Below are 27,444 nucleotides of genomic sequence, written 5' to 3'. Positions count from 1 at the left end.
TTAGGAAAGTGTTTTATTTTGCATTTTTCCCTTTGTTCATGAAAAACGACGCCCTTTTTTGTTATTGTTTGGTTGGACTATGACTACTTGAGTGTGCCTGCCTACTGCTTAAGTGTGTTAGATATTTAATTTCATTATTATTTTTTATTAAACTAAAACATCGATATCGTCAAGCTTATCTAAGTATTTGGTCTCAATGCCATATCGTTTAACCAAGCCATTTGCATTTTTCATTTTTATTAAAAAAAAAGTATTGTGACACAAATATGGATCATCATGATTTTCCGTTAATTTAAATTAAATTCTTATCTCTACTTGAGGGATTTTCATTACCCCCATACAAACAAGGCAGCGGCAGAGCACCACCATAGTAGTAGTGTACCATAGTCAATGTGACCCATTTCTTATCACTCAATAATTATAGTGTGATTTTAATTTTCTTTTTGAACATTTTTACCATATTACTTTATCATTTTGTTACAGCTGTGGCCGGTACCGTTTACATTCATTACTTATTTACAACCAAAGAGCCGCCAAAACCCAAACGTGAACCTCTAAATGTTCTCTACAATGCCACCCAGTAAGTATGAATGATTGAAAAGCGTATTGAATAATAGATATTAATGCTAAAATTATTTATTAAGGTCTTTAAAAGAGATTGGATTGGATTTTTTCTTAAACAACCTGTACACAACCCAATGGAAGAGTCCATTTTCCTACATTTGAATGAAAAAATCACCTTATAAGAACGTACATTCACAGATTCTCCTCAGAGTAATACAGTGAAAGTATCACATTAGATTAAGTTTACAAAGTCATCCGCATAAAAATGTTACTGAAGAGTCTTTTTTATAAAAAGAAAATCTTCAGGTTACCGAGAAAAGTTTTTTTCCGTAGAAAAAATCCTTGGTTTACTGAGGAAAAATTTCTTTAGAAAAACATCCTCAGGTTAAGGAAAAAATCCTCAGGTTAATGAGGAAACATTTCTTTATAGAAAGAACTTCCTCAGGTTACTGAAGCGGAGACTTTTTAACCCTCTGCATTTATGCTAACGAGGGTATATACACTTTCATACGGGCAAAATGTGCCTCATCGAAATAATGATTTTAGACCCTAAGTATGTTTGGACGAAATGTGTTACAGACAATTTGGAGTTGATTTAGAAATGTCCGTCCGTCCGTCTGCCTGGCTGGTGCGCACGATAACTCTCGAACGGATGAACCGATTTGGTACAAAATATGGCTTTCGTAATATTTTGTCCAAACTTAGTTTAAGTTCGAAGATGGGTTATATCGGTCCACTCATTCCGGTACCTCCCCCACAAAAGTTCGAAAATGTTCGTAAAAACTTGTGCGCACGATAACACTTGAAGGGAGTAACCGATTTGGTCTATACTTTGCATATCGTAAATTTTCTACCAGGGTTAGATAAGGTTCCAATATGTACTCAATCGCTCCACTCCTTTGGGTACCTCCCACACAAAATTTCGGAAAAGTTCGGTTTAGGACCTGGTCTCGAATTGCTTTGAGTTTTGTTGTAACAACTTGTATTCACCGCCCCCCTATACGTCGGTACAAGTTTCATCTGGGGGAAGTCCATACTTCCTGAGAAAATGGCCGGAAAGGTGCAAAATGCCCCTATGACACCTTGTGTAGTGGTTGGAGCGCAAGATATCTCTCCAACGGATCTGTCGATTCGGTCCAAAATTTGGCGTTCGTAATATTTTATCAAAACATAGTTTAAATTCGAAGATGGGCTATATCGGTCCTCTCCTTTAGGTACCTCCCCCACAAACCTTCAAAAATGTTCGGAAAAATTGTGCGCACGATAACACTTGCAAGGAGTGGCCGATTTGGCTCATACTTTACACATCCTAATATATCTACCAGATATAGGTCAGGTTCGAATATGGACTATATTTACCTACTCCTTGGGGTACCTCCCACACAAATTTTTGGATAAATTCACTTTAAGACCTGCTCTCGAATTGCTTTTATTTTTGTTGAAGCAACTTGCATTCGCAGCCTCAATTACGACAGTAAAAGTTTTTTTCAGGGGCAAGTCCATACTTCTTGAGAAAATAGCCCGAAAGTTGTAAAAAGCCCCTATGGCGCCATATGTAGTGACTGGAGAGCTCGAACAGAATACTACGTTTGTCCACACTTTGGATATCGTTATATTTCTTTGAGATGAAATTCGAAGGTGGTGCTTATAGGTCCACTCCTTCCGGTACCTAACCCACAAAAGTTCGAAAATATTCGCTAAAATGGTACGCGCGATATTTCATAGACGTAGCAACCGATTTGGTCCAAACTTTGGATCTCTAAATATTGTCGAAACTAAATTTATATTCAAATTTGGGCCCTATCTGTCCGATCCTTGTGGTACCACCCACACAATTGTTCTACATTTTTGTGTGGTTAAGGGTCTGTTCGAGGATCTTTCCTGTTTATAGCGATATTATGTTTTTCGTAGGCTACTATGGTAAAAAGGACCTATCTGTCGATATTCCCGCAAATGTTTGCTCTTTAATCCTATCCATATTTTTGTCGGTTCAAACGCCCAACATTTTGAAAACCCCCCTAAATACATACGTTTTTTGGGGATAAAGTATTTCAATCCACACAGGCTGAGGGTAATCTCTGTCGGCAAAGCCGACTGATACTTTTTACTTGTTTCTATAGAAAAAACTTCATGCTACTGAGGTGACTTTTTTTCTATAGAAAAAAACTTCCTCATGTTACTGAGGTGACTTTTTCTGGAAAATAATCTTCAGGTTACGGAGGCGATTTTTTTCACATTACTGATGTGACATTTTTGTATTACTCAGGTTACTGAGAAGATTTTTTCCTACAGAAAATAATACATCAAGTTACTGAACAGACTTTTTCCTTAGCAAAAAAATTCCTCCGGTTACAGAGGAGATTTTTTCTGTAGTAACAAATCCCTCAGGTTACAGAGGATAATTTTTTTCTATTTAAAAATCCTCAGGTTACTGAGGAAACATTTTTCTATAGAAAAAATTGCTCCGTTTATTGATGAAAATATTTCCTATAGAAACACTTTCTCAGTTTACTGTGGAGATTTGTTATGGAAAACTAATTACTGAAGGACTTTTTCTATAAAAAAAAGATTCCTCAGGATATTGATACTTTGGTTACGGATGAGACTTTTTCCGCAGGTTACATTGGAGGTTTTTTTTCTTTAGAAAAAAATTTCAGCTTACTGAGGAGACGCTTTTCTATAGAAAAACTTCCTCAGAATACTGAGGAGACTTTTCTACCGAAAACATCATCATGTTACTGAGGTGACATTTTTGTATAGAAAAAAAATTACTCAGGTTACTGAGAAGATTTTTTCCTACAGAAAATAATACCTCAAGTTACTGAACAGACTTTTTTCTTTAGCAAAAAAAATCCTCAGGTTACATAGGAGATTTTTTCTGTAGTTACAAATCCCTCAGGTTACAGAGGTTACTTTTTTCTATTAAAAAATCCTCAGGTTACTAAGGAGACATTTTTCTATAGAAAAAATTTTTGGTGTGAAGATTTTTTCTATGAAAAAAATGCTCATGTTGCTGAGGAAACATCTTTCTATAGAATTGCCCGTTTATTGAGGAAATTTTTTCTATGGAAAAAATTGCTCCGTTTATTGAGGAAAATTTTTCCTGTAGAAACAATTCCTCAGGTTACTGTTGAGATTTGTTATGGAAAACTAATTACTCAGGTTACTGAGGGACTTTTTTCTATAAAAATAAGATTCCTCAGAATATTGAAGAAATATTTTTCTGTAGAAAATTTTTCTCAGGCCACTGAGGAGACTTTTTTTCTATAGAAAAAAATCCTCAGACTACTGAGATGACTTTTTCTATATAAATATTTTCGGCTACAGAGAAGACTTTATCTATAGAAAAATCCTCAGGCTCTATGGAAAAAATTCTTCAGTTCACTAAAGAAAAAGTCCTCAGTTTATTAAGGAAACACTTCTCTATAGAAGAAAAATTCCTCCGGTGATGAATCATTGTTCTAAACAAAAAAATCCACCGGTTACTGACAGTTATTAGCAATTTGGTTTCAGTAAAACCAATATGCCTCCCGTCTTCCTTGATGGTTTTAGTGTTTTTTTCTTCTTACTATCAAAACTCCATAATTATATTTGCAATATTCCTTCCAAATATTCTCCAAACCTCAGTTTGTGTACGCTTGTCACTCTAAACGAATTTCACGATTAATTAATCACTATCATATGTAAAATGCTTCATGACGCCATATCACAATAGATGACACAATATCTCCTATTCCAACCACATTTTTAAATACATAACACTTTCATGTTAAAGGTGAAATGTATATCCCATACCTCCGATCATATTTCAAAATCATTAGCGTGTGATTTGATGTCACACATGTCATTATGTTGGAGCAAATCATCATAATGAGGGAGGGAGATGGAGCTTTTCACAACAAAGAAATTAAACACACTAAGTTCTAATATAGAGATGTGTTTTAAGTTTTGATAAAGATATTCATATTCTCTTTAAAATAACTTCAGTAATAATTTCTTGAGAGTTATATGAATCATAATAATTGATTTATGTTTTTACCTTTATTTTCAGAAATAGTCTCTTTGACTTACCGAAACCAATTAAGAATGCCTCAAATTTACCTCTTATCTTTGGTAAAACAGTGGATTTACAAATCCAACAAATTATTGAATATGTCCTTAGAGATTTTATGACACCATGGCTGGGGTGAGTAGAGCAATGGTTATTCTTGCAATTCCTTTTATTAATTTTCTACGTTTTTTCCCACAGATATGTTGTCACAAAGCCAAAGTTGATGAATGATATTGTACGGGAAGATTTTTGGAATGCCATACAAAAAATGCATGAACGTGCTAAGAAAATAGATGCACCTAAGATTATTGCCGTCGATATGGTTAATAGAGTTACAGTACATTTGGAAAAGATACGAATATCGGAAGCAAGGGCGTAAGTTTTTTGAAGATTGAAATGAATCATATTTGAATTCATTTTTCACTTTAAATAGATAGGCTCTTTTGAGGTGTGTTTAAATAGATACATAGGTGAATTAAAGTCACCTAAATTAGTTTTAACCAATACCGTCTTATTTACTTTCAGTGCTGAAATGAATGTGGCACCGGTATTCTCTACCAACTCTTATTTGGTTACCGAAGAAAAAGAATTGGAATTTTTAAGAAAACTATGTGAAATTATGGTTATACTCTTGCTACCAAGAGGCTATTCCCTGCCGCCATTGAAAGTGCTACTAAGTGAGATACTTTCCTACAAAAGTAAGTATTGCCCCTCTCCTCACCCCCCTTCTCACCGCCACATTTTCTTTCATTCGAAATGCCTTACCAAATGTCTTACTCCCTTTTCAGTTTTCTTTCCCATGATAAAAATGCTAACCTCACCGGATTATATCAATCAGAAAATTGTACAAAACATTGAGGGTCGTTTGGCCGCCGCAGCCATTAGCAAACGTTCCTATGAATATGCCGCCAGCTTTGAAGATTTCCTCAAAATCATCAACAATTGTGGAAACCTTGAAGAGCTCTCGCTCATACGCAAAAGTATTGTCAACGATTTAATGCATGCAACAACAGTACAAAATCTCCAACGTGCCAAAGGTATTGATCCCGACAATGATCCCGATCATAATCTATCGAAATCGGAAATATCAGCAGCTGTGCGTTTGAAACGTTATGTACAACAGCTAACCTATGCGAAGAATATGTGTGAAAAGAACCTGGAGAAATTTGGTTGGAATGGCAACTATTCCAGTGATTTGGATTTATCCCTGCTGGAGATATTAAACACGGCCATTGGTAGGCGTTACTTTACAATATTCCTGGAACCTCTTAAAGCTAGCGCTTTGGTGGGTTTCTATATGGCCGTAGAGGAAATGAAACATGCACCCAAAAACTCAGCCCATCAATTGGGTACAGAGATTTTCTACACCTACATAAGAGTACCAAAATCCGAGCTACAATTTGATAAACATGAGAGGAAATTAATTGAAACATTCCTGCTGGGTGATTCGGGGCCAGAAATATTCTATGATTTACAAAAACAAGTACTCAGAACACTGGAAGATAAATATTATCCTCCGTTTGTATTAAGTGATCAATACCGTCTGCTAAAGGAGGCATTAGACTCAGATGACTACAAAGATCCCACCTTAATAGTAGGAGCATTATGTGATAATCATGAAGAGGCATCTACAGCTTTAGATGGTTCAGGTGCCAGCAACTCAGGTACCATAGATGTGGCAGCCCACACATCATATGCCCGCAAGAAATTAGAACAAATTCAGGAGAGAATAGATAAGAAAAATCAAGCTTTAGATGCTTTAAAATACTCAGTTAAATCAGATTCGAAAGTGTTGCAAATTTTGGAAAAAGAAATGGAGTGGTTGAAGAACATCAAAAGACAAACGGAGGCCCATTTGAGACGTACCGATGCATGGACGGAACATTTGGGTCGTTGGAAAGCCACACTGCAAAGTGTTGAGGTACATATTTGTTGTAATTTTTTAGGTTATAATGAATACTAATTTGTTTCGTTTTAGATTTCCGATGAAAAGGAATCGCTGCAATTTATGATTTTGGTCCACGTGGATGAGGATATAAATACTCCCAATTCGCTGAAACAATCTTCATCGGGGAAAGTTGAGGCGCGACCTGGCAGCATATCAAGTGGTTGGGTGGTAATGAGATCACTGAATCAAGTTCATGTAAGTGTGTCCAAAATTAAATTTGTGAGGCGACTAAATACCCTCAGCCTAAGAGTGTACACTAGAAAAGGTGTCCGAAGTAGTGGATATAATTTCAAAAGGCAAAAGTGAAGTCTAACACACCTTTGCTCCCTTTTTAGATGAGGTTCCAATATGGACTCAATCGGTCCACGCCTTCGGATACCTCTCACACAAAATTTCGGAAAAGTTCAGTTTAGGACCTGCTCTCGAATCGTTTTTATTTCTGTTGTAACAACTTGTATTCACGGGCCCCCATTCGGCGGTACAAGTTTCATCAGGGGCAAAACCATACTACCTGAGAAAATAGCCTGAAAAGTTCAAAAAACCCCTATGACACCGTGTGAGATGTTTGGAGCGCAAAATAACTATCTAACAGATCTGCCAGTTTGGTCCAAAATTTGGCCTTCTCAATATGTTGTCTAAACTTAGTTTAAGTTCGAAGATAAACCATTTCGGTTCACTGCTTCAGGTACCTTCCCCACTAAAGTACGAAAATGTTCGGAAAATTTGTACGTACGATAACTCTTGAAGGACGCAACCGATTTGGTCCATATTTTGCAAATCGTGAAATGTCTACCAGACTTAGATGAGGTTTCAATATGGACTCAATCGGTCCACTCCTTCGGGTACCTCCCACACAAAATTTGGGATTACTTCACTTTATGACCTGCTCTCGAATCACTTTGATTTTTGTTTTAGCAACTTGTATTCACTGCCCCCCATTCGGCGGTACAAGTTTCATCAGGGGCAAAACCATACTTCCTGAGAAAATAGCCTGAAAGTTTCAAAAAACACCTATGACACCCTGTGAGGTGTTTGGAGCGCAAGATAACTCTCTAATGGATCTGCCAATTCGGTCCAAAATTTGACCTTAGTTATATTTTGTCCAAACTTAGTTTATGTTAGAAGATAAGCCATATCGGTTCACTCCTTCAGGTACCTCCACCACAAAAGTTCAAAAATGTTCGGAAAAATTGTGCGCACGATAACTCTTGAAGGGAAGGACCGATTTGGTCCATACTTTACGCATCCTAATATATCTACCAGATATAGATAAGGTTTGAATATGGACTATATTTGCCCATTCATTTGGGTACCTCCCACACAAAATTTCGGTTAAGTTGACTTTAAGACCTGCTCTTGACTAACTTTGATTTCTGTTGAAGCAACTTGCAATCGCTGTCTCAATTACGACCGTAAAAGTTTTTTTCAGTGGCAAGTCCATACTTCTTGGGAAAACAGCCCGAAAGTTGTAAAAAACCCCTATGGCACGATATGTAGTAGCGGGAGAGCACAATAACTCTCGAGCTGATAAACCGATTTGGTCCATAATTTGGCCTTCGTCATATTTTGTCCAAACTTAGTTTAACTTCAAAAATGGCCCATATCGGTCCTCTCCTTAAGATACCTCCCCCACAAAAGTTCAACATTTGTGTCCAAGTGCAGTTTAGGGTCTGTTCGGAGATCCTTTGGAAATTTATACCGATGATGTTCTTTGTGGTCCTGTTTAGAGCCAAATTATATTTTCCGTGGACAAGTACATGCTTCCTGGCAAACTGGTCCAACAGGTGTACGATAACCCACTGTAATGACTAGTGGGTGCGATATTGTTATGTTCTTACGGAGGTGGTCGATTGAATGAAAGACGATGTTTAAACATAACAATCAATTCATTTATTGAATAAAACTTTAAGTTGTTTTATGAGTTGAAATAAAGTATTAATTATGAAGAACAATGAAATATGACGAAATATGTACAGATGAGATGTCTATTAATTGGTGGTTGCAAAGTAACTAACTGACTGTGTACTGACAATGAGTAGAGAGAGATAATAACTTAAAACTACTGATGCATGCAACACTGCTATAATGCTGCCAGATTGTTGCATTTTATGTGGTAGTACTAGGGTTACCCTAATATCTCCCCTTTTAAGTTTGAACCTGGGTTCTGGATATTACTTCAACTGGTTGTCGTCTGTGGATGATTCTGGTTGATATGCTGTAGAATCTGTATACGGCAATTTAATGTTGAATTCTCGAAGTAATATGTCCAAAGGTGATAATTTGTTTGATGAAGCAGAAGTATCGCCTATTTTTGTTTGAAGTTGATCTGCATGTACCTTGATGCGACTTCCGTGTTTGGAATTATACTGACTTTCCTTTTTCTGATTTCTGTCCATGACTGATGAACATAGATTTTTATGAACGTTGAATACGTTGTGAGTTTTTCTTCTTGAAGATGCTTTTGCGGTCGCTCCTTCCTCTTCCCTTTTTTTGAGTGCTTTTTTGACTTGGCTATTTGGGCTGGGATGAAAGTGAGCATTGAGTACTTGATAAACATTGTTCAATGACTTAGTTCCTGTGAACTTGATCTGATGACACCATTTTGCTATTGGAATATCCCATAGATTAAATTTCTCAATCCAATCTATGCCTAGGACATTTAATGATTCCAAATTTGAAATGTAACAATCCACAATTTTTGATTTTCCTGCAACTGACACTTCTATTGGAAAAAGTTTTGCAAAAAATGTGAGTTTATTGCCACCTGCATCTTCGGCGGTGTCTGTGGTTTCAAATGCATCCGGCTTTCCGATTCTTTTCCACGTTGATTTGGAAATTATGGTAATGTCTGATGCCGTGTCCAACTGTAGTTTCACTTGCTTTGAATTAATACTCACTGTAGCATATTTTCTTGCCTGCTTGATTTTGACTGGATCTGTTGTAGATACTGTTTTTGTGCTGAATTTTGTTTTGTTGTTGTTAAAATTCTGATGGCCCACATTGTTCTGTTCTGAGTTTTGATCATGATTGGTTTTGCTTTGTTGATGTTTGTCGTTGTTGTGTTTTGATTTGCTCTGCATGTGCATGCTGTTGCAAAATCCTTCTTTGTGACCAATCTGTTGACACTTGGTACACTTGTGCTTGGAGTAGGGGCAATGTTTTGCATAATGCATATCTCCACAATACCAACATGCTGTTTTTGGTATCTTTTGTTTTTGTTGAGGCTTACCAATTTTGTTGCACTGTTTTTGGCTTCCCTCAATTAGTGCTGTGTCACTTTTCAAATCCAAAATGCTTTGTGTTTCATCAACTAGCTTTTCTAGGTTGACTACTTCCTTACTTTCATTGAGATGCCTTAATAAACGGATTCTGATGTCACTGTCTTGTGATGATTTAAGACCAAGTATGAATATTAAACACTTGAACTGGTCTGTAGTTAAGTCATCCAGTTTAAAAAGTTCACACTGAAGATTGACACGACTAGCGTATTCTTTAAAATCTTCATTTTCCATCTTTGTGATTTGTAGACACTTGTATCGTAGACTTACTTGTGTTTCTGTTCTGCCAAATAGTCTTGTAAGATGCTTGATTGTGTCTGCCAATGAAAGTTCTTGAGGTTGTTTTGGTAACACAAAATTCTTGAATCGTTCATGAATGTGATTGGACATTTTTCTCCACAAAAGTCCTACTTTGTCTGCATCGTCCAGTGCACTTGCTTCCCTTTCGAAGATGTGTTTGAAACGATTGTACCACGATTCAAATAATAAACCACTGTCAGGCTCATAGTGAAAATCCGTCATGGAATTAGCTAAAGATTCCATGAGGTGGGCTTTTGCCACTGATGATTCTCCACCTGGAACTGATGATGAAACTGCGTTTGCACCTTGTTGTCCAGCGATGATTTGTGTGATTTTATTTAGTAATTCCTGTTGTTGCGCAAATTGTTCCTGCTGCTTTGCTATTTGCTCTTGCTGCTGTACAAGTAATTTTACAATATTCGCTTGTTCCGACATGTCTAGATTTTTCTAGTGTCTGTGTTTTCAGCCGTTACAATTTTGTTAGAGACGCTGCCGTCGTATGTCTGTATGTGTGCGCTGCAAAAATGATGAAATTTCCCACGTTGCTATGGTGTGTGTGTTGAGCTGAAAAAAATTTCTGTATGTGTGAGACTGCAAACTGTTGTTTGTGTGAGTGTTGATCGCTGAAGATTTCTTGAAAATTCTTGTTAGAATATTCCTGATGAACTTGCGCCTGTGCGTTTTGATGTTTTCCTTGAAAATCTTCCTGCCACAACTTTTATTGTGTGCGATGTCTTGATGTTATTACGCAGCCTTGTTGAAAGTTCTGATGAAATTGTGAAATTCCTTTTGTTACTGAGTGCTGTTTTCAATTCACAATCCTCGTCGCCAAATTGTTAGCGAGAATGATACATATTTGTTCCAAAATCCTCGTCGCCAAATTGTTAGCGAGAATGATACATATTTGTTCCAAAATCCTCGTCGCCAAATTGTTAGCGAGAATGATTCATCTTTGTTCCAAAATCCTCGTCGCCAAATTGTTATGTTCTTACGGAGGTGGTCGATTGAATGAAAGACGATGTTTAAACATAACAATCAATTCATTTATTGAATAAAACTTTAAGTTGTTTTATGAGTTGAAATAAAGTATTAATTATGAAGAACAATGAAATATGACGAAATATGTACAGATGAGATGTCTATTAATTGGTGGTTGCAAAGTAACTAACTGACTGTGTACTGACAATGAGTAGAGAGAGATAATAACTTAAAACTACTGATGCATGCAACACTGCTATAATGCTGCCAGATTGTTGCATTTTATGTGGTAGTACTAGGGTTACCCTAATAGATATCTATCGAAAAGATATGACTCTCAAAATAAGATCCACTTCCGTAATGCACTATATCGGTCCATTCCCTCCTCCGCAAAACTTTTGAATTTTAATCCTAATCCACATTTTTTTGTCGGCAAATTCAAATGTTCAGAAAAGACCCTAAACATGGTGTAAGAAAGAAGGTGATACAATAATAGCAACCTATGTCTTCATTTGCTGTCAAAACATATTTTTAATCAAAAATAAATAACAAATATTTCGCTTTTATAAAAAATATCTGTGTACAACATCTTTGTTTAAGCTTCGCGAATAATATTTTAACGTTTTCTTCTAACTTTTGTGGATATTTCGCGCAAAAAAAAAAATTGACAGCAAATGAAGACTACAACCTAACGTCAACTATTGGATCACCTTGTTAAATTCGCCTTGACCCTAAATACATTCGATCTGTCCGTAGATGAAAGTTCCAATTCACATAGGCTGAGGGTATATCTCTGTCGGCAAAGCCGACTGATACTTTTTTACTTGTTGTTCCAACAAATTTAAAATTTCTGTTCTCAAAAGAAAAAAAAACTAAAAAAAATCAATGCCCCGGGTGAGGCTCGAACTCACGACCTTAAGATTATGAGACTTACGCGCTGCCTACTGCGCCACCGAGGCATGTTTGCTTGATGTCGCTAACAAGCAAACATCAACATGACCTACACCACACACGCACACACAGAACCACACAAGCCAAGCAAAAAAGGTTCTACTAATTGTTGTTGTTTGTTTTTATTCTATTTTTAGGAATTGCAAAGAAAGCTGCGACATGTTAGTGCCAATCTCAAATCATTTGATTTACCAACAAATTTTAAGTTTTTCTTTTTGAAAAATGATAAACATGCCTTGGAAAAGGCAAAGCAACAAATACAAAAGTTTATTAATGTAAGTAACGGTAATTTTCAAATTGAAATTTTGAATTTATACACATACAACTTTTGCTTCCAGATGATTTTAGAAGATGATCATTTAAATGGTAGTGAGGCAATTTACACTTTCCTCAGCCCAAGTTCGGATCATTTAAAGCAGTCATTACCATCACCAAAGAAATCCAAATTCTCACTCTCCACATTATTTAAAACGGAAACCGTAAAAAGTTCCGATAGCTCATCGAAATCATCATCTACGGATCCCTTTTGGGGTTTACAACGTGATGATGAAGACATATCGACGTATTTGGAAGGTGTGCCGGCGGGAGACAATAAACTTTTGGCAGATTTAGATAGTAAAGATTCAATAGCAGAACCATTATATGCCCTTATGGGTGAAATATTCGATATGGGCGGTGTTTTCAAGTGGCTGCGTAAAAGTCTTATATCGTTTGTACAAATTACATATGGTAGAACTATTAATAGGTGAGCTAATATAGATTTTAATCCAAATCCAAACACCTTTGAGAAGTTGATGGTCAGTTTCTCTAAGACGATTAGAGTTCAAATTCGTTCTTGTTATTGCAGAAAATTTTTGTTAAAATGAAAATAAAAAAAATGAATCAGCCTAAAGGCCCCGGCACATATGGTCCGTTGAGCGTCGCGTTACAACAACCACATGAAAATTTCAAGAACAAACTTGGCATTACTTACACTTTTTTCATGTGGTTGTTGTTAATAACGTGTGACGCGACGCACAACTGACCGTATGTGCCGGGGCCATAAGAGTGTACACTAAAATCGTCATAGTGAAAGAGCCCATTAAACTCCAAAATGATGCGATACTTTGAGTGTAACCGCTTTAATGCTTTAATAATAATAATTGTTCCACAAACATCCCAAGGATGACAAGAGAGTCTCCCTTATCCCCCTGTAATGCTTTAGCTTTAAATATATGTCCTTGTCTTTCATTCCCCAGGCAAATTCGTGAATCTGTATCATATTTATTTGAAGAATCAATGCTGCACTACTATTTCTCAGCGATATTGAAATCATTCTGGCCAGGTGGGGTATTAGCTTCAGCATATCCCATTAGATCCGATGATATGAAAGAGATGACAACAAATGCAGCAAAAGCGTTACTTATGGATAATATCCCCGAAGTATTGTGTAATTTAGTTGGTGCCCAAGCTGCCAAACGTGGCATCATGAAAGTATTTGATGCCCTACAGAATCCTGTGTATAATAAACAATTGTTTTATGTAAGTATTTGTGATTTAATAATTTAAAATTAAATTAATCTTAAGACTAATATACCATTAGCTGCCCTCTATTCTTAGTCCATATCCAAACCCTCAATCTACTTGGGGTTTGAGCAGGCGTTCCGTGAGTACCATATATCGAGGGCTTTTTGTTGTCTGTGCAACATATGGTGGACCTGTATGGTATGTCGCAGCAGAGTCTGTTGTTACACGGATAAAGCTCTTGTCGTGTCAACGTGTGGTCATGTTAGCATGTTTGACTGTGTGTCGTTCTGTGTCCACAGACGCAATGCAAGTGTTACTTGGCGCCCTACCCTTTGATCTTGAAGTGAGATTAAGTTTGTACAGGCTGATGCATGGCTTGCAACTGTCTGGGGATGATTGGCTCGGCCCTTCTGATTTGGTGGATGGTATGTTAGGCGGCGCAGTGCAAGCCTTCGGGAGCGGGCTGTTGATTGGTGGAGGACTAGGTAAACGATCAGTGCCATCTGCTTTAGCATGAGTCTGGGATACCTACTGACGGGGCATGACTCTCTAAATGCATTTTTGCACACAAGAGGTCAGTCTGGGACAGATTCGTGTGGGATGACTGGGGGCTGGAGGCATATACGGACGGAATACCGGTACTATGATGTCATTAGAGATTTGGTCAAAATGGGTATCACGTGTGGATGGGCGGGATTTCAGTAGGGCACTTGGAGACAGTCGGATCTTTAGTTGTTTAAGTAGCTTTGCACGTCAAGTGTTTGATAGGAGAAGGACTAGACTTAGTGGAGGTAATCCCTCTACATAGTCATCTCTACAGTGGAACGTGGTGGTGTCGGGTTCGTTGTGTATGTCGTTCAAGTTTCCCGTGTTGTCTGTTGCCGCGGTCACCGTGGACCCATTGTGCAGTCCGTGAGGACAGCATGGTCATTGTTTGTGGTCCTGTATTGTTTGTTATTCTGCTGGCAAATTTGTTGGAGTTCACCAATCCGGGTGCACCCAGATTCTTGGATCTAGCCTGGCAGTTGGTGTTGACCACCTTTGTGTGGGCATCGCGGGGGCTATGGTTAAGACCCAAATCACGAGTAGAACTTCGTTTCGAATGTGGAGTTGCATTTCAACTGAGTCCTGACCCAAAGAAATTCAGGAGTGTAGATGGGACACATTGTATTCACCCGACGTTAAAAGCACTTTGTGTCAGACCGCAAAGTAGGTACTCGCATTAAGCACCACGACTTTACAAACTACTCGTGTTTGAATGCGCTTATACAGACTCAATAGTGGTTTGGCAGCTGGTGAAGTTTGTGGTGAGTTAGCGGGTTTTTCTCCGGACCGTCAGAAGTTAGGCCTTCTCTAACAGGCGTGGGCCCATTGTGCAGTCCGTGAGGACAGCATGTTCATTGTCTGTGGTCCTGTTTTGTTTATTGTTCTGCTGGCAAATTTGTTGGAGGTCACCAGTCCGTGTGAACCCAGCTTCTTGGATCTAGCCTGGCAGTTGGTGTTGATTCCCGTTGTGGGTGCATCGCGGTGGCTATGGTTAAGACCCAAATCACGAGAAGAACTTCGTCTCGAATGTGAAGTTGCATTTCAACTGAGTTCTGACCCAGAGAAATTCAGGAATGTAGATGGGTTTCGTAGATGGGACGCATTGTATTCACCCGGCGTGAAAAGCACTGTGAGGCAGACCGCAAAGTAGGTACTCACATTAAGCACCACGACTTTACAAAGTACTCGTGTTTGAATGCGATAAGGAATATTTTCAGTGTACATATATAGTAGGATTATCGTTGGCGTGAAGGTAGTTTATACAGACCCGTGGAGGTTTGGTGGAGTTCGTGGTGCGTTAGCGGGTTTTTCTCTGGAACGTTCGTCAGAAGATAGGCCTGCTCTAACAGCTCGGGAAGTTAAGTGGTCACTGAACAATTTGTAGACAATCGGCATCTTGATGACGGTTTATAGATTATCGGGAACCTAATGGGTAAATGACGGTTTGTCGATAGTCGACCGACGTGATGTATAGCGGGCGATCGTGAGGCCAACGATGGTAGATGATCGGTGAAAACGGTGTATACGGTATTCGGGTGTAAATAATCGGTTCTACCATGTACAGCTAACCCGAAGACCCAGTGGAACAGCTAACGCGAAGGCCCTGTGGAACTGCTGACCCGAAAGTCCAGTGCAACAGCCGACTCGAAAGCTCAGAGTAGGTATTAGCCAGCACAATTCCAAGTATTCCCAACACTATGACACCGAGGAGAATGACTGCCTTCAACATTGAAGAAAGGCATCGTTTTAAAGTTGCCTAAAAATGGCGACATGAAAGATTGTAATAACCCTTCTCTACACCATATACATACAAGATAACAGCAGCGATAATACAAAAACGAATTCAAAGGAAAGTAGAAATCATACTGAGATATAAACAAGTTGACTTCAGGCCGAATATAAGCCGTAGTAGAACAATATATAAAACGGCGCACTACCCTGTATCTACTCTTCTTCGATCTCAAGAAAGCCTACGACACCATCAGACGAACTGGCATATGGGAAGCATTGAGCAGGAGGGAGGGAGTAGAAAATAATCATAATAATAGTGATGTACGAGAATGCAGAACTCTTAGTTCTTCAAAATGGAAATATAAGCCAGCCGTTTCACACCTACGTGGAAGTAAAGCACGGATGCCCTCTGTCACCCCTAATATTCACAATTGTATTGGATGAAATAATGAAGAAAGTCTGCTCTCAGACAATAGGCATACATGGAGTCTCTGGGAGAAGAGGCATAACAACTCGGAGACTTATTATTATGCGGACATTTGTCTTCTCTCTCACAAGATATCCAATATACAGTCAAAACTATTAAACCTGGAGAGACTGGCTCGCAGGAGGCCATGAGATTTAACAACACCAGTTCAGAAAACATCATGCTACAAGACCACGGAATTTAATACGTCGAAAGCATCTGCTATCTAGGAAACACCGTAAGAACGTGTTGTGGTGCAGAAACGGACTTAACGAATCGGCTAACTAAAGCGAGAACAGCATTTGGACGACTGCTCATATATGTATATCTAGAAAAACAAGGCTTCAAATATTTGAAGCATGTGTAAAATCGATTCTGCTATACAACAGTGAAACCTTGCTTGTGTCTGACGGCATCACGCAAAACCTACAGGTATTCATAAACCAACGCCTCAAGATCATATGCAGGATATTCTGGCCCATCACCATAAGTAACACAGAGCTGTGGAACCTAACGAACCAGGAACCCATACAAAAGCAGATTAGCCGCAGGAAATTGATATGGATTGACCACAAAAAAATTTCATAGCATAACCAGAATGGCGTTTGAATGGAATCCTCAAGGATCGAGGTCGACCAAGAAACACCTGGCGGTGAACAAGAACTAAGACATTACCTGGCAAGATGCAAAAACAACGGCAACTATTCGTGTAAGATGGCGATGATTTGTGGAAGTCCTACGTTCCAAAGAGGAGTAACAGGAAAAAAACTTTACTATATGATGAGACTAGTATTCTCCCTTTCTAGGGTTAAATCTGGTTTTATTGATTTAAATACTACTTCATAATATACTCATGTTGGAATGCGATCAAGAATATTTTCAATGGGTATCAGGATAAATCGACTCGATTGAGGTTTGACAGCTGGGGTGTTCATGGTGAATTAGCGGGTTCTCTTCTGCACTGGTTGCTGAACGATTTTTAGACCAAAATCGAATAGTCCGATTATTGCTACCGTTTTCTAACTACGGAACGGGCGACCCAAAGACCCAGTGGAACTGCTGATCCGACGGAAAAATTTGAACTTTTGCAAGTAAAATATCTAAAGTATGCCGAAAATTGGTCATTTCTCAGGGGCCTGGGCCAACCCAATGGCTATGTCGTCAATTTAATGCAATTCACAACTTATAATTACAATAATATATAATATTCATAAACCCAATATATAATTCGAAATAATTAATTTCAATCATTACGACGTAATGCTCCCTTCGCAGTCACGGGAGCCTTGCCTTTTCCCGTTCGCCCTGGTCATCGTTAGATATACTGCAAATGCCTCTGTGTCCTCCCTGGTCTAGGTATCAGAATGGACCTGAGTTATGTCATAATGTCGGTATCCATCCAACGCCTTCGCAGGCACCGGAACCTTGCCTTTTCCCGTCCGGAGATGGTGACTTGCACCGCTGGATGCCCCGGTCGTCGTAAGACATACTGTAGATGTCTTTGTGTCCTCCTTGGTCTACGTAACCGAATGGATCTGAGGTACCTCATGATGTCGCCATTGGTTCACCGCTTGGCACGTCCACGACGGCGTGGGTTCCGGCAAACCTAAACTCGTTTCTGGGGACCACCTCGATTGCAGTTATGCGATCATCACCGTGGTTGCTGGAATGTATCTACGATGGAAATATACCCAACGTTTTGAGCTGAAATTGCGCTGAAAACGCATGCATATGATGGCAAATTGATCTAGATAAAATTGTAGATGCCCATACATGAAAAAATCCGACATACGGGTCAAATATCATAATTTTCCAAACTGTATTCTGACATTCTTTGAAAATTGTTTTCAAAATTTGTGTTGTTTGCAGGGCACACTTAGCTGTATTTAGTCAATGCACATTCACCATCCACCGGTTTTCTTCCGCGCCTGCACAATCGGGAGACTTGCGGACGCTTTTATCCGATCTTTGGCCAATAGGGTGTCTACTTCCTCATTGATGACCGCCTTCATTGCCGGATATTGTGTTCAGCGCTGGTACACTGGCCTCTGAACTTTTCTTGGTGAGTGAGCAGGACCTGTGTAGATTATAGCGACCCGACCAGTCGCTGACGGCCCCCTCGGGACGATCTTCCCATCTAGAATGATATCCAGACTTCTTGTTAAGAGCAAGTTCAACACAAGCACCACGGGTTCGGCTAACGTCAGTAGCATTATCTCCTCCGTGCCGTTCGCTTTGTCATTGAAAGTGATTCTCGCGATGTATATCCTATCACAGGTCACAGTCATTACGACATAATGCTCCCTTCGCATACATTGGAGCCTTGAATTTTCCCATCCGGAATTTGTGACTTGGACCGCTGGATGCCATGGTCGTAGTAAGACACTGTAAATACTGTAAATACCTCAGTGTCCTCCCGGGTATACTTATACGAATGGACCTGAGGTACGTCATGATGTCGGCATCCGACCACCGCTCGGCACGTTCCGGTGCTGATGTAATTCCTTTCTGGATACCACCTCGATTGTAGCTTTGTCATTGAAACTGATTATCGAGGGTTATACCCTACCACAGGTGGCCATTTGCTGTTCGGCCAGCTGCATCCTCCGACTCATAGCAATCGGCACTTCACCACTAATTTCCAGGTATTGCCTGCGGAGCCTTCGATATATGTCGGTGATGCCCCGTTATCCACGAGGGCCCACATGATCCTTCCGTTAATTTCAATCCAGATATAATACCATCCATGGGGATCATACTCAAATCTCGAATTTTCTGGGCATCTAGCACTCCTCGGAAAGAACTCCCTCTCGGCCACAGTATGGACAAAACAATTTACTACTGTTTTAGCATTGGAACCGGGTATGTCCCCTCTGTTTACATCGCCAACAGTGTGTTAAACGGTGATAGCCTTCGCTTTGATTATACACTGTTATGTGAGAGGTATGAGGCACGAATTTCATCTCGTTTTAAAAGCTCGAAGACATTCGTGAGTGATATTAACTCTTCCAAGGTTTCGAAATCACATCGACGAACATAGTGCCGATGATATTAGGGACGGAGACCATCGTAGATGCGCTCGAGGTGTTCCATCTTTCGAAGAGTAGGGTATTGTTTCGCCGTAGACAGCGTTTGCAATATGAAGTCCTTCGCCTTTTCCCGATTATATTGGCGGCGTTTGTAGAATGTGTTAAACTACGAGCTGCTCCTTCTTTAAGAAATAAATCCAACCAGAGCTCCGATTCACTCGCGAGTGAAAATTTGGGGTGAGGTGTTTTTTTTTTTGGGTACAATATTTTTGGTGGTTGTGGGGCAAGTTTATTTTGGGGTGGGATAAGTTTTTGTTTGGTGTTGGGGAGGGGGCAAGTTTCCCCCTCAACTTACTCGAAGTCGAGAAGAGTTTCACTCGCGAGTGGAATTCGAGAGAGTATTCGGAGCTCTGAATCCAACCAAATGACTATGCTTACAATTTCTCATTTCTTTTTTTTTTTTTTTTTTTTGACTCGATCCGTTATTTGTATTCAATAACGAATTCTATCATTAATTCCATACCGCAATGGCCCGCTGGATAGTTGACAACTGAATGAAGCTGCTTGCAAATATCTCCCTCTCACGTACTTTATACATATAAACGATTTAGCTCATTTGTTCTTTGATTGCAACGTAAATTATTATAAAATAAGTACTTTGCACTTAAAATATTTTCTACGCAATTCACGTCTAGTAAACTATATGCAAAAAACGGAGCCAACGATTGACAACTGCAGAAAGAAGTTTAAAGGTAGAAACACAGTGATTTTTGTTGCTTGCTTCACGCTCAATTTCATGTAAATGAACAAAGGCCAGGTACTACCTAATATAAATGCGACCTTGAATTTCTTTATTGTTTTACAAAAAAATTAGGCTTCTATAAGCCTGAATTTCTTATTGTGTTCTCACCTTAACAGTGTTGTCAATACTACGAAAGCAACATGCTACTATTAGGTCTGTCTGTTTACCCTAAAACTTGTACCAATTTGTACCAATTGTTGCTGGAAGTCGTCTGTTAACACGAAGCTGTTGGTGTACAATGTAGATACAATTATTGTACTGTATATATATGTATACCTGCATAGATATGTATACCTGTTATATGTGAAAAATATTTTCAAAATTTTTCCATTCCATTCTACAACTTCAATAAAGAAACTTTATCAATATAGAACCACTGCGTGTTTCAAACTTTCCAATAGGTTATTGGCCCAGCGCTTACGTGGTAATTTAAATTCGCTTTGCGACAATTAATTTAAATCAGTAATTTGTGTTTTACGGGCAAAAATGAATGGATCAAATGTGCAATTTCCAAAACTTTCCAATTCCAACTATCATAATTGGAAATTCAATATGGAGCTGCTGTTGCTAGAACGGGAACTATGGGATATCGTCGTTGGAGAAGTGCCAAGTACCCCTAATGCGAAATGGTTAATTCGTGACGGAAAAGCTAGGGCAACTATCGATTTAGGTGGAAGAATCTCAAAAAGTTCATATCAAGAAGCTTAAGACGGCTAAGGAATTTTGGAATGTTTTGAAGAAGCGCCATGAGAAGTCAAATTTAACAAATAAAGTAAGTCTTTTACGCCTATTATCAACAAAGAGAATGCTAGGAGGTCAATCGATGGAAGAACATATAACAGAATTTATGGATATTGTGGATCGTTTGGGAGCCTGCCGGACAGACAACGAAGCCGACCCCGTCTTTCGACTCGCTCGCTCAGTTCATATGGCACCCAATCGGCGGCGGCGCGCCGTCTAGATTACCGACTGGCGGCTAATTTTGGCATATTTTGTAGTACAAAATTTGTCGTAAAGAAAAGTGGGTTTTTTTAGAGATCGTGGAGTGGAAATACTCTGATGTTGTTGTACTATCCAAGAATCTAAACATTTTATTGCTTTTACAAATTTATAAAGGAACCATTTTTAAAAGGAGTGAAATTGTTAGTAACGTTGGAAGAACGATTACATTATGCAAATATTGGACCAAATCGACGACACCCTTTAGGCCTCGGCACATACGGCCGTTGTGCGTCGCATCATGCGTTAAAAACAACAACCGCATGAAAAATGTGTAAGTGATGCCAAGTTTTTTCATTTGAATTGGCGGAGTAAGAAGGTGTTACATCAGTCGTTCAAAATCAGTCTAAACGTCAAAATTTGTTAACAATTACTCATTACTGTGAATTTCTCGTTTACGTTTTGTATGTGATTTTATTCAAAAAAAGCATTTTCACAACAAAAGAGAAGCGGCGGCGAGTCGCCGACCGAAAATCGACTCGCTTCCACTTCTGCTGCCGGAGGAATACTATTCCTTGGTTTCATCATTGGAGATGCGTCCAGAGAACGATTTAACGGTGGATTTGGTAAAGGAAAAACTGCTTCAAGAATTTAAACGGAAATCTGAAGTTGCTCCATTGGCTGATACGGTAATTAAAACTCAAAAGAAATCCAAGCCAAAATGTTTTTCATGTGGTAAGATGGGGCACATAAAGAAAAATTGTCCGAACAGAAGACCAAATGGAAATCGCGCAAATATTGCGGAGAATAAAGAAAATAAAAATCATTGCTACGGAGTTACGTCAAAAAGAAAGGAACATAATTGGTTAATAGATTATACTGCAACTTGTCGTATGAGCTGTGATTAAATATCATTTTACAGGTTGACAGGAAACAAAATGATTCAATATATTTGACTGATGGTACCGGATTAAAGGCAAGTGGCATTGGTGAATGTCGTCTGACTTGTCAAAACAAAGAAATATGTGTACAAGATGTTTTGTACGCTACACAACTTGATGGAAGTTTATTATCAGTAAGGAAATTGACAAATGAAGGTTACAAGGTGCATTTTGACTCGGATAGCTGTTTAATATTGATGCATGGTCAAGATTGAGGAATAATTTGTATATCCTTAATAGTAGTCAAATGGCGAATAAATTGTGTGGTTACAAAGCGGAATGCATTCATATGTGGCATCGTCGATTGGGTCATAGAAATATTCAAGCAATCAAGACTAGTGCTAGTGAAGGTCTAGCTGCTGGATTAATAATATAAAGAAATGCTCATGTTCGTCTGCTTGTGAGGTATGTTTACAATTAAAATTAATAAGAAAACCTTTTCCAAAGGCGTCAGAAACAAAGACCGAAACTATTTTGGATATAATTCACGCGGATGTATGTGGTCCAATGCAGAATACAACTTTTTAACAATGATAGATGACTACTGCCGAAACTGTCATGTTTATTTTTAAAAAACCAAATATTTGTTAAAATGACGGAAAATCAAATTTGGTAAGCGAATGAAAATATTAAGATCTGACCGTGGAGGTGAATTTTGTAACAAGAAAATGGAAACATATCTCAAGTCAAAAGGGATACTTCATCAATTAACTGCTCCCTACACTCCTGAACAAAATGGAGTAGCCGAAAGAAAAAATAGAAGCTTGATGGAGATGGCTCGCTGCATGTTGAATGACTCTGAAATTCATGTAAAATTTTGGGCGGAAGCAGTGAACACAGCAAATTATGTTCAAAACAGAATTCAAACTGCCGTTACAAATGTTACTTCTTTTTCAACAAAACACAAAACTCCAAGCTTAAGTCATATTCGAGTTTTTGGATCGGTTGCATACGCACATAATAACAAACAAAAGAGAAACAAGTAAGAAAAGCGTTAAGTTCGGCCGGGCCGAACTTTTTATACCCTCCACCACGAAGTGTATTGAAGTGAATAGGAACAATTAGTTTTATTTCGTTTATGAAAGTATTAAACTCTTCCTTTTATTGCAGGAGTAATACATATATCTCAACTGATAATACTCCCTTCAAAACAGTTAATATGGGGCCATTTCAGCCATTTCGGTGGAATATTGAGGCCACAACCTTCAAAATACCGAAATTCGGAAGGTACCGTTCTATGGGGGCTATATGATGGTGTGGACCTATACCTAAAAATTTCTGGGGGAAAGTTTCATACCCCCAACGAAGACTAAATACCAAATTTCAGGCATCTCGGTGTGATAATGAGGCCAAAACCTACAATATACCGAAAATCGGGAGATATCGTCTTATAGGGGCTATATCAAAACGTGGACCTATATAAACATTTTATGGTAGAAATGTTTCTTAGCCTCTGGAAACACAAAATACAAAGTTACAACCGATTCTTTGGTCAAATGGATCTAATACATTCAAAATATATTAAAATGACGCGTACTTTATAAGGGGTCTTATGTGGGGGCTATACCAAAACGTGGACCTATATAACCCAACTTTGATAGGAATGTTTGGCCTCTGAAGACACAAAATACCAAATTACAACCAATTCTGTGGTCAAATGGGTCTAATACATTCAAAATATATTAAAATGACGCGTACTTTATATGGGGCCTTATATGGGGGCTATACCAAAACGTGGACCTATATAACCCAACTTTGGCAGGAATATTTTTTGGCCTCTGGAGACACAAAGTACCAAGTTACAACCGATTCGGTGGTAAAATGGGCCAAATATCTTAAAAATTCCTTAAAACGACGACGCGTCACGCGTCATTTTGTATGGGGGCTATACGAAAGCGTGGACCTACATAGCCCGCTTTCAATACCAAAAGTCCTACGTAAATATAACATATTTTCCCAAAATTTCATCAACCTACGTCAATCCGTTCGGACGCTAGAGTGATTTCCACAGACGGACAGACGGACAGACGGACGGACATGGCTATATCGATGTAGAATTGCACGCTGATCAAGAATATATATACTTTGTGGGGACTACAATGATTATTTCGAGTAGTTACAAACGTAGTGACAAACTTAATATACCCCCATCCTATGGTGGAGGGTATAAAAAAGTTGGATAATGTTGCGGTCAAATGCAATTTGATTGGCTATAGTGATGAATCGAAGGCATATCGTTTACTCAACACTAAGACGAACGCTATTGTTATTAGTAGAGATGTGGAATTTATTGAACCAGACTGCCATCACAAGGGTATTGATCCAAATGAAGTCGAAAGAACGCCGGAGAATATGGTTTGTGTACCCTTAGAATTTTCAAATTATGATATAGAAAATGAAGGCATATCAAGTGGGGAAGATGAAGACGAATTTCATGGTTTTGAGTCTGCAAATGAAATACTTTCAACGTCATCTTCTGATGAGTCACAACGAGAAGAAATTCATGAAAATGTTACGTCAACTCATAATGTTGATAGAAGAGTATCAACAAGAGCAAACAAAAGCGAGCCGCCTGTAAAGTTTCTCATGCTGATGATCCTGTTTCTTACAAAAATGCTGTATCGAGGTCCGATAGTAAGGAGTGGATTAAAGCTATGAATGAGGAAATCAAGTCGCTACATGACAATCAAACATGGGATCTTGTGGAAATGCCTGAAGGACGCAAATTGATTGATTGTAAGTGGGTTTTCAAAGTGAAGAAAACTACTGATGAAAATTCCAAATACAAGGCCAGATATGTAGCAAAGGGATATTCCCAAAAGTACGGAGAAGACTATGATCAAGTGTTTGCACCTTGGCAAGTGGCAAGCTATAAAAATATGGGAGTGAAACACATTGATGTTAAGACAGCATTCTTCAATGGCGAGATCGATTCTGAAATTTATATACGGCAACCAGAAGTCTTCATTGAAAGGGGCAAGGCAAATTTGGTTTGCAAATTAAAAAGAAGCATCTATGGTCTAAAACAATCAGCACGTTGTTGGAATCTGCGAATAAACAAAGTTTTAGTTAATGCTGGATTCAGAAGAGGAAAAGCTGACCCGTGCCTTTACGTAAAAGAACAGAACAATTCAACTGTTTATGTCTTAATTACGTAGACGATATCATTATAGCCAGTGAAAGTAACGAGGAAATTTAAAATGTTATAAGGACCATAAAGCAGAACTTTAAAATAACTGAACTAGTAGATATCAAATTATTTTTGGGAATTGAAGTATCACGTAACGAAGATGGAGTTTTCTATTTGTGTCAAGAAAACTATATTTCAAAGATGTTGAAAGAATTCGGACTATCTTATGCAAAAACTTCTTCGATTCCTATAGATATGGGCTAAGGATAATCATTCTTTAAGTTTCTTAAAGTAAGGTATAACTAAAATGGACTTTAAAGACAAGATGAACGGGCCTAAGTTTATTTATTTTTCCAAATACATCTACCTATTTCTGTACAGTTTGACATTTCGATACCTCACAGCGAATTCAAATCGAAATCATCTGATTTTGCTGGGGGACCTGTAATTGGGCCATGACAGAGTTTGCAAATTATTGCTGGACAAATTTCTTCTAGCAAGCACTTACAAATGTTCTGTAAAAGGCCATCTAACCCCCCGTTTACACATGCAAGTGACAGTTCGAAAAATATCAATACACTCACAAATATTCAATGCCACACCAACTTACAACCTCACTGCCGACAAAATTTCTCTGTCAGCAATCAATGTAAGTGCTTTGAAAGTAACTTCAAATTTTCCGAACGTTTACACATGCAAGTGTCAGTTCGAAAAAATTGAAGTTTCGATTATAATATGTATACACAACTGTCTGCAAGTTACTTGCATGTGTGATTAGTATTGGGCAATCTCGTTCATTGAGCGGATCGATCTTTTTCATTCCGTTCACCAAAAAGATCCGGGTCGTTTACTTCGTTCGTTGGCTCTTTTTCGTTCAACAATACATTTGACTGTATTATTTTCTTTTGAAGTCGTTCGTTCTCTGCTGCATATGACTCCGTCGTTCTTTTCACCGAATCGTTCTTTTGAAAATATTCGTTCACGAATGACACATTGTGTGCTAATGGGGGTGGTTTTGTGGTGGTGGTTTTGATATGAAAGAACCAGATGAACGAATGATGCAAAAGAAAGATATGACCGAGATGTGCTACTGAATGAGGTGAGTTACTGAGCGAGAGTAGCTCTCTGTTTTGTGTGGAAAATTGTGCTGTTTGCGCTAACGCAGCGTTTGTTTAGAGTTTGACTGTAAAACGGTGGTGCTCAAAATATTTTGTGCATTAGTCTCTCTGAGCGAGTCTTTCCTTTGCTAAACCACGACAGATGAGAATAAAGAGAACATGTGTTGTTGTTGCAGTCACGTTAACGTATATGGATGATCTTGGCTGCTGCAAAACCAATGCTGTTAATTTTGTAAGCAGCAATGACTCGTCCATCGGGGATCTAAATGAACGATATAAAAGAATAAGCTGAATACGGATCCGTTCGTTCTTTTCACGGAATCGTTCCTTTGAGCCGGTTCGTTCATGAACGACGCAACTCTATGTGTAATCATTGGGTAAGTAAGTAAGCACTTACAAACTCTTCCTTCTGAAAACAATCAATCAGCTGTTTATTCGGCGATTTAAGTTTGTGAAAATTAAAAGCAATTTTATTGGGGAAATAGCAAGCCTAATTGTACATGGTTTAATAATAAAGGTTAGCCAAAGCTTTATGTCAATTTAAATTTTTTCATTCGAGTATGCCTAAAACTTCAAAACAAACTGTGTATGTGTGTGTGGTGTTTGAATAATATGCCAAACAACTTTAAAAACAATCGAATTCAATGATTTTTAAAATTGTTTTTAGATCATTTGTATGGAAGAGATTGGTGAGATTTGCATTGAAACAATAAGTTGATCATATTCACAATTCGATTATGTGGAGAAAACATAATTTTTCATTCATTTTTCTCGTTTTTTATAAAATGCTAAAAAAATGCATTGTAAACAAACTCACTTGTTGCATTTATTTTGAAGTTTTAGGAATTCAAGAAAAACAAGGGTTCTATAGATTTTTTCATTTAAATCTACCTCTTTACTTATACCATGTAATTGTATTGTTTTTTTCGGAGAACAAAGTTGCCAAGTGGAAAAATTCCTTTCTTGGGTCATTTCCCTTTTTATTTCAAATAAAATACAAAATTTTTGTTTAATTTGGTTCTTTTATTGGCGGACAAATTGCTCTGTTTTGGCAAGTCAGACGATTGCTTGCTGGTTTTTGCTGGGAATGTGTCTTTTTACTTTTTACAATTTTCTTGCCAAAGAGAATATAAACTCCTTACTCTCTGAGAAAGTTCTTGCAGGGA

The 27,444-nt window shown here is 38.4% G+C and overlaps 1 protein-coding gene and 1 non-coding gene across 2 annotated transcripts in view; one reads left to right on the top strand and one right to left on the bottom strand.

Annotated features, from left to right (window-relative positions):
- The window catches only part of snz (sorting nexin snazarus), a 36,186-nt gene that overhangs the window by 2,559 nt on the left and 6,183 nt on the right, over window positions 1-27,444 (top strand). The window contains exons 2-10 of the mRNA XM_073977357.1: window positions 484-580; window positions 4,616-4,750; window positions 4,814-4,990; window positions 5,141-5,313; window positions 5,404-6,536; window positions 6,594-6,758; window positions 12,208-12,345; window positions 12,409-12,815; window positions 13,309-13,591. Coding sequence (XP_073833458.1) covers window positions 484-580; window positions 4,616-4,750; window positions 4,814-4,990; window positions 5,141-5,313; window positions 5,404-6,536; window positions 6,594-6,758; window positions 12,208-12,345; window positions 12,409-12,815; window positions 13,309-13,591 — 2,708 coding nt within the window. The remainder of the gene's footprint in view (window positions 1-483; window positions 581-4,615; window positions 4,751-4,813; window positions 4,991-5,140; window positions 5,314-5,403; window positions 6,537-6,593; window positions 6,759-12,207; window positions 12,346-12,408; window positions 12,816-13,308; window positions 13,592-27,444) is intronic.
- TRNAM-CAU (transfer RNA methionine (anticodon CAU)) lies at window positions 12,006-12,078 on the bottom strand. The gene has a single exon. It is a non-coding gene; the product is annotated as a tRNA-Met (tRNA).

The sequence above is a fragment of the Musca autumnalis genome, unplaced genomic scaffold (genome assembly GCF_047663935.1).
Source record: "Musca autumnalis isolate F117 unplaced genomic scaffold, ASM4766393v1 scaffold_3, whole genome shotgun sequence".
Classification (NCBI taxonomy): Eukaryota; Metazoa; Arthropoda; class Insecta; order Diptera; family Muscidae; genus Musca; species Musca autumnalis.
Note: the sequence above shows the minus strand (reverse complement) of the source record. Positions and strands in the feature narration are given on the sequence as shown.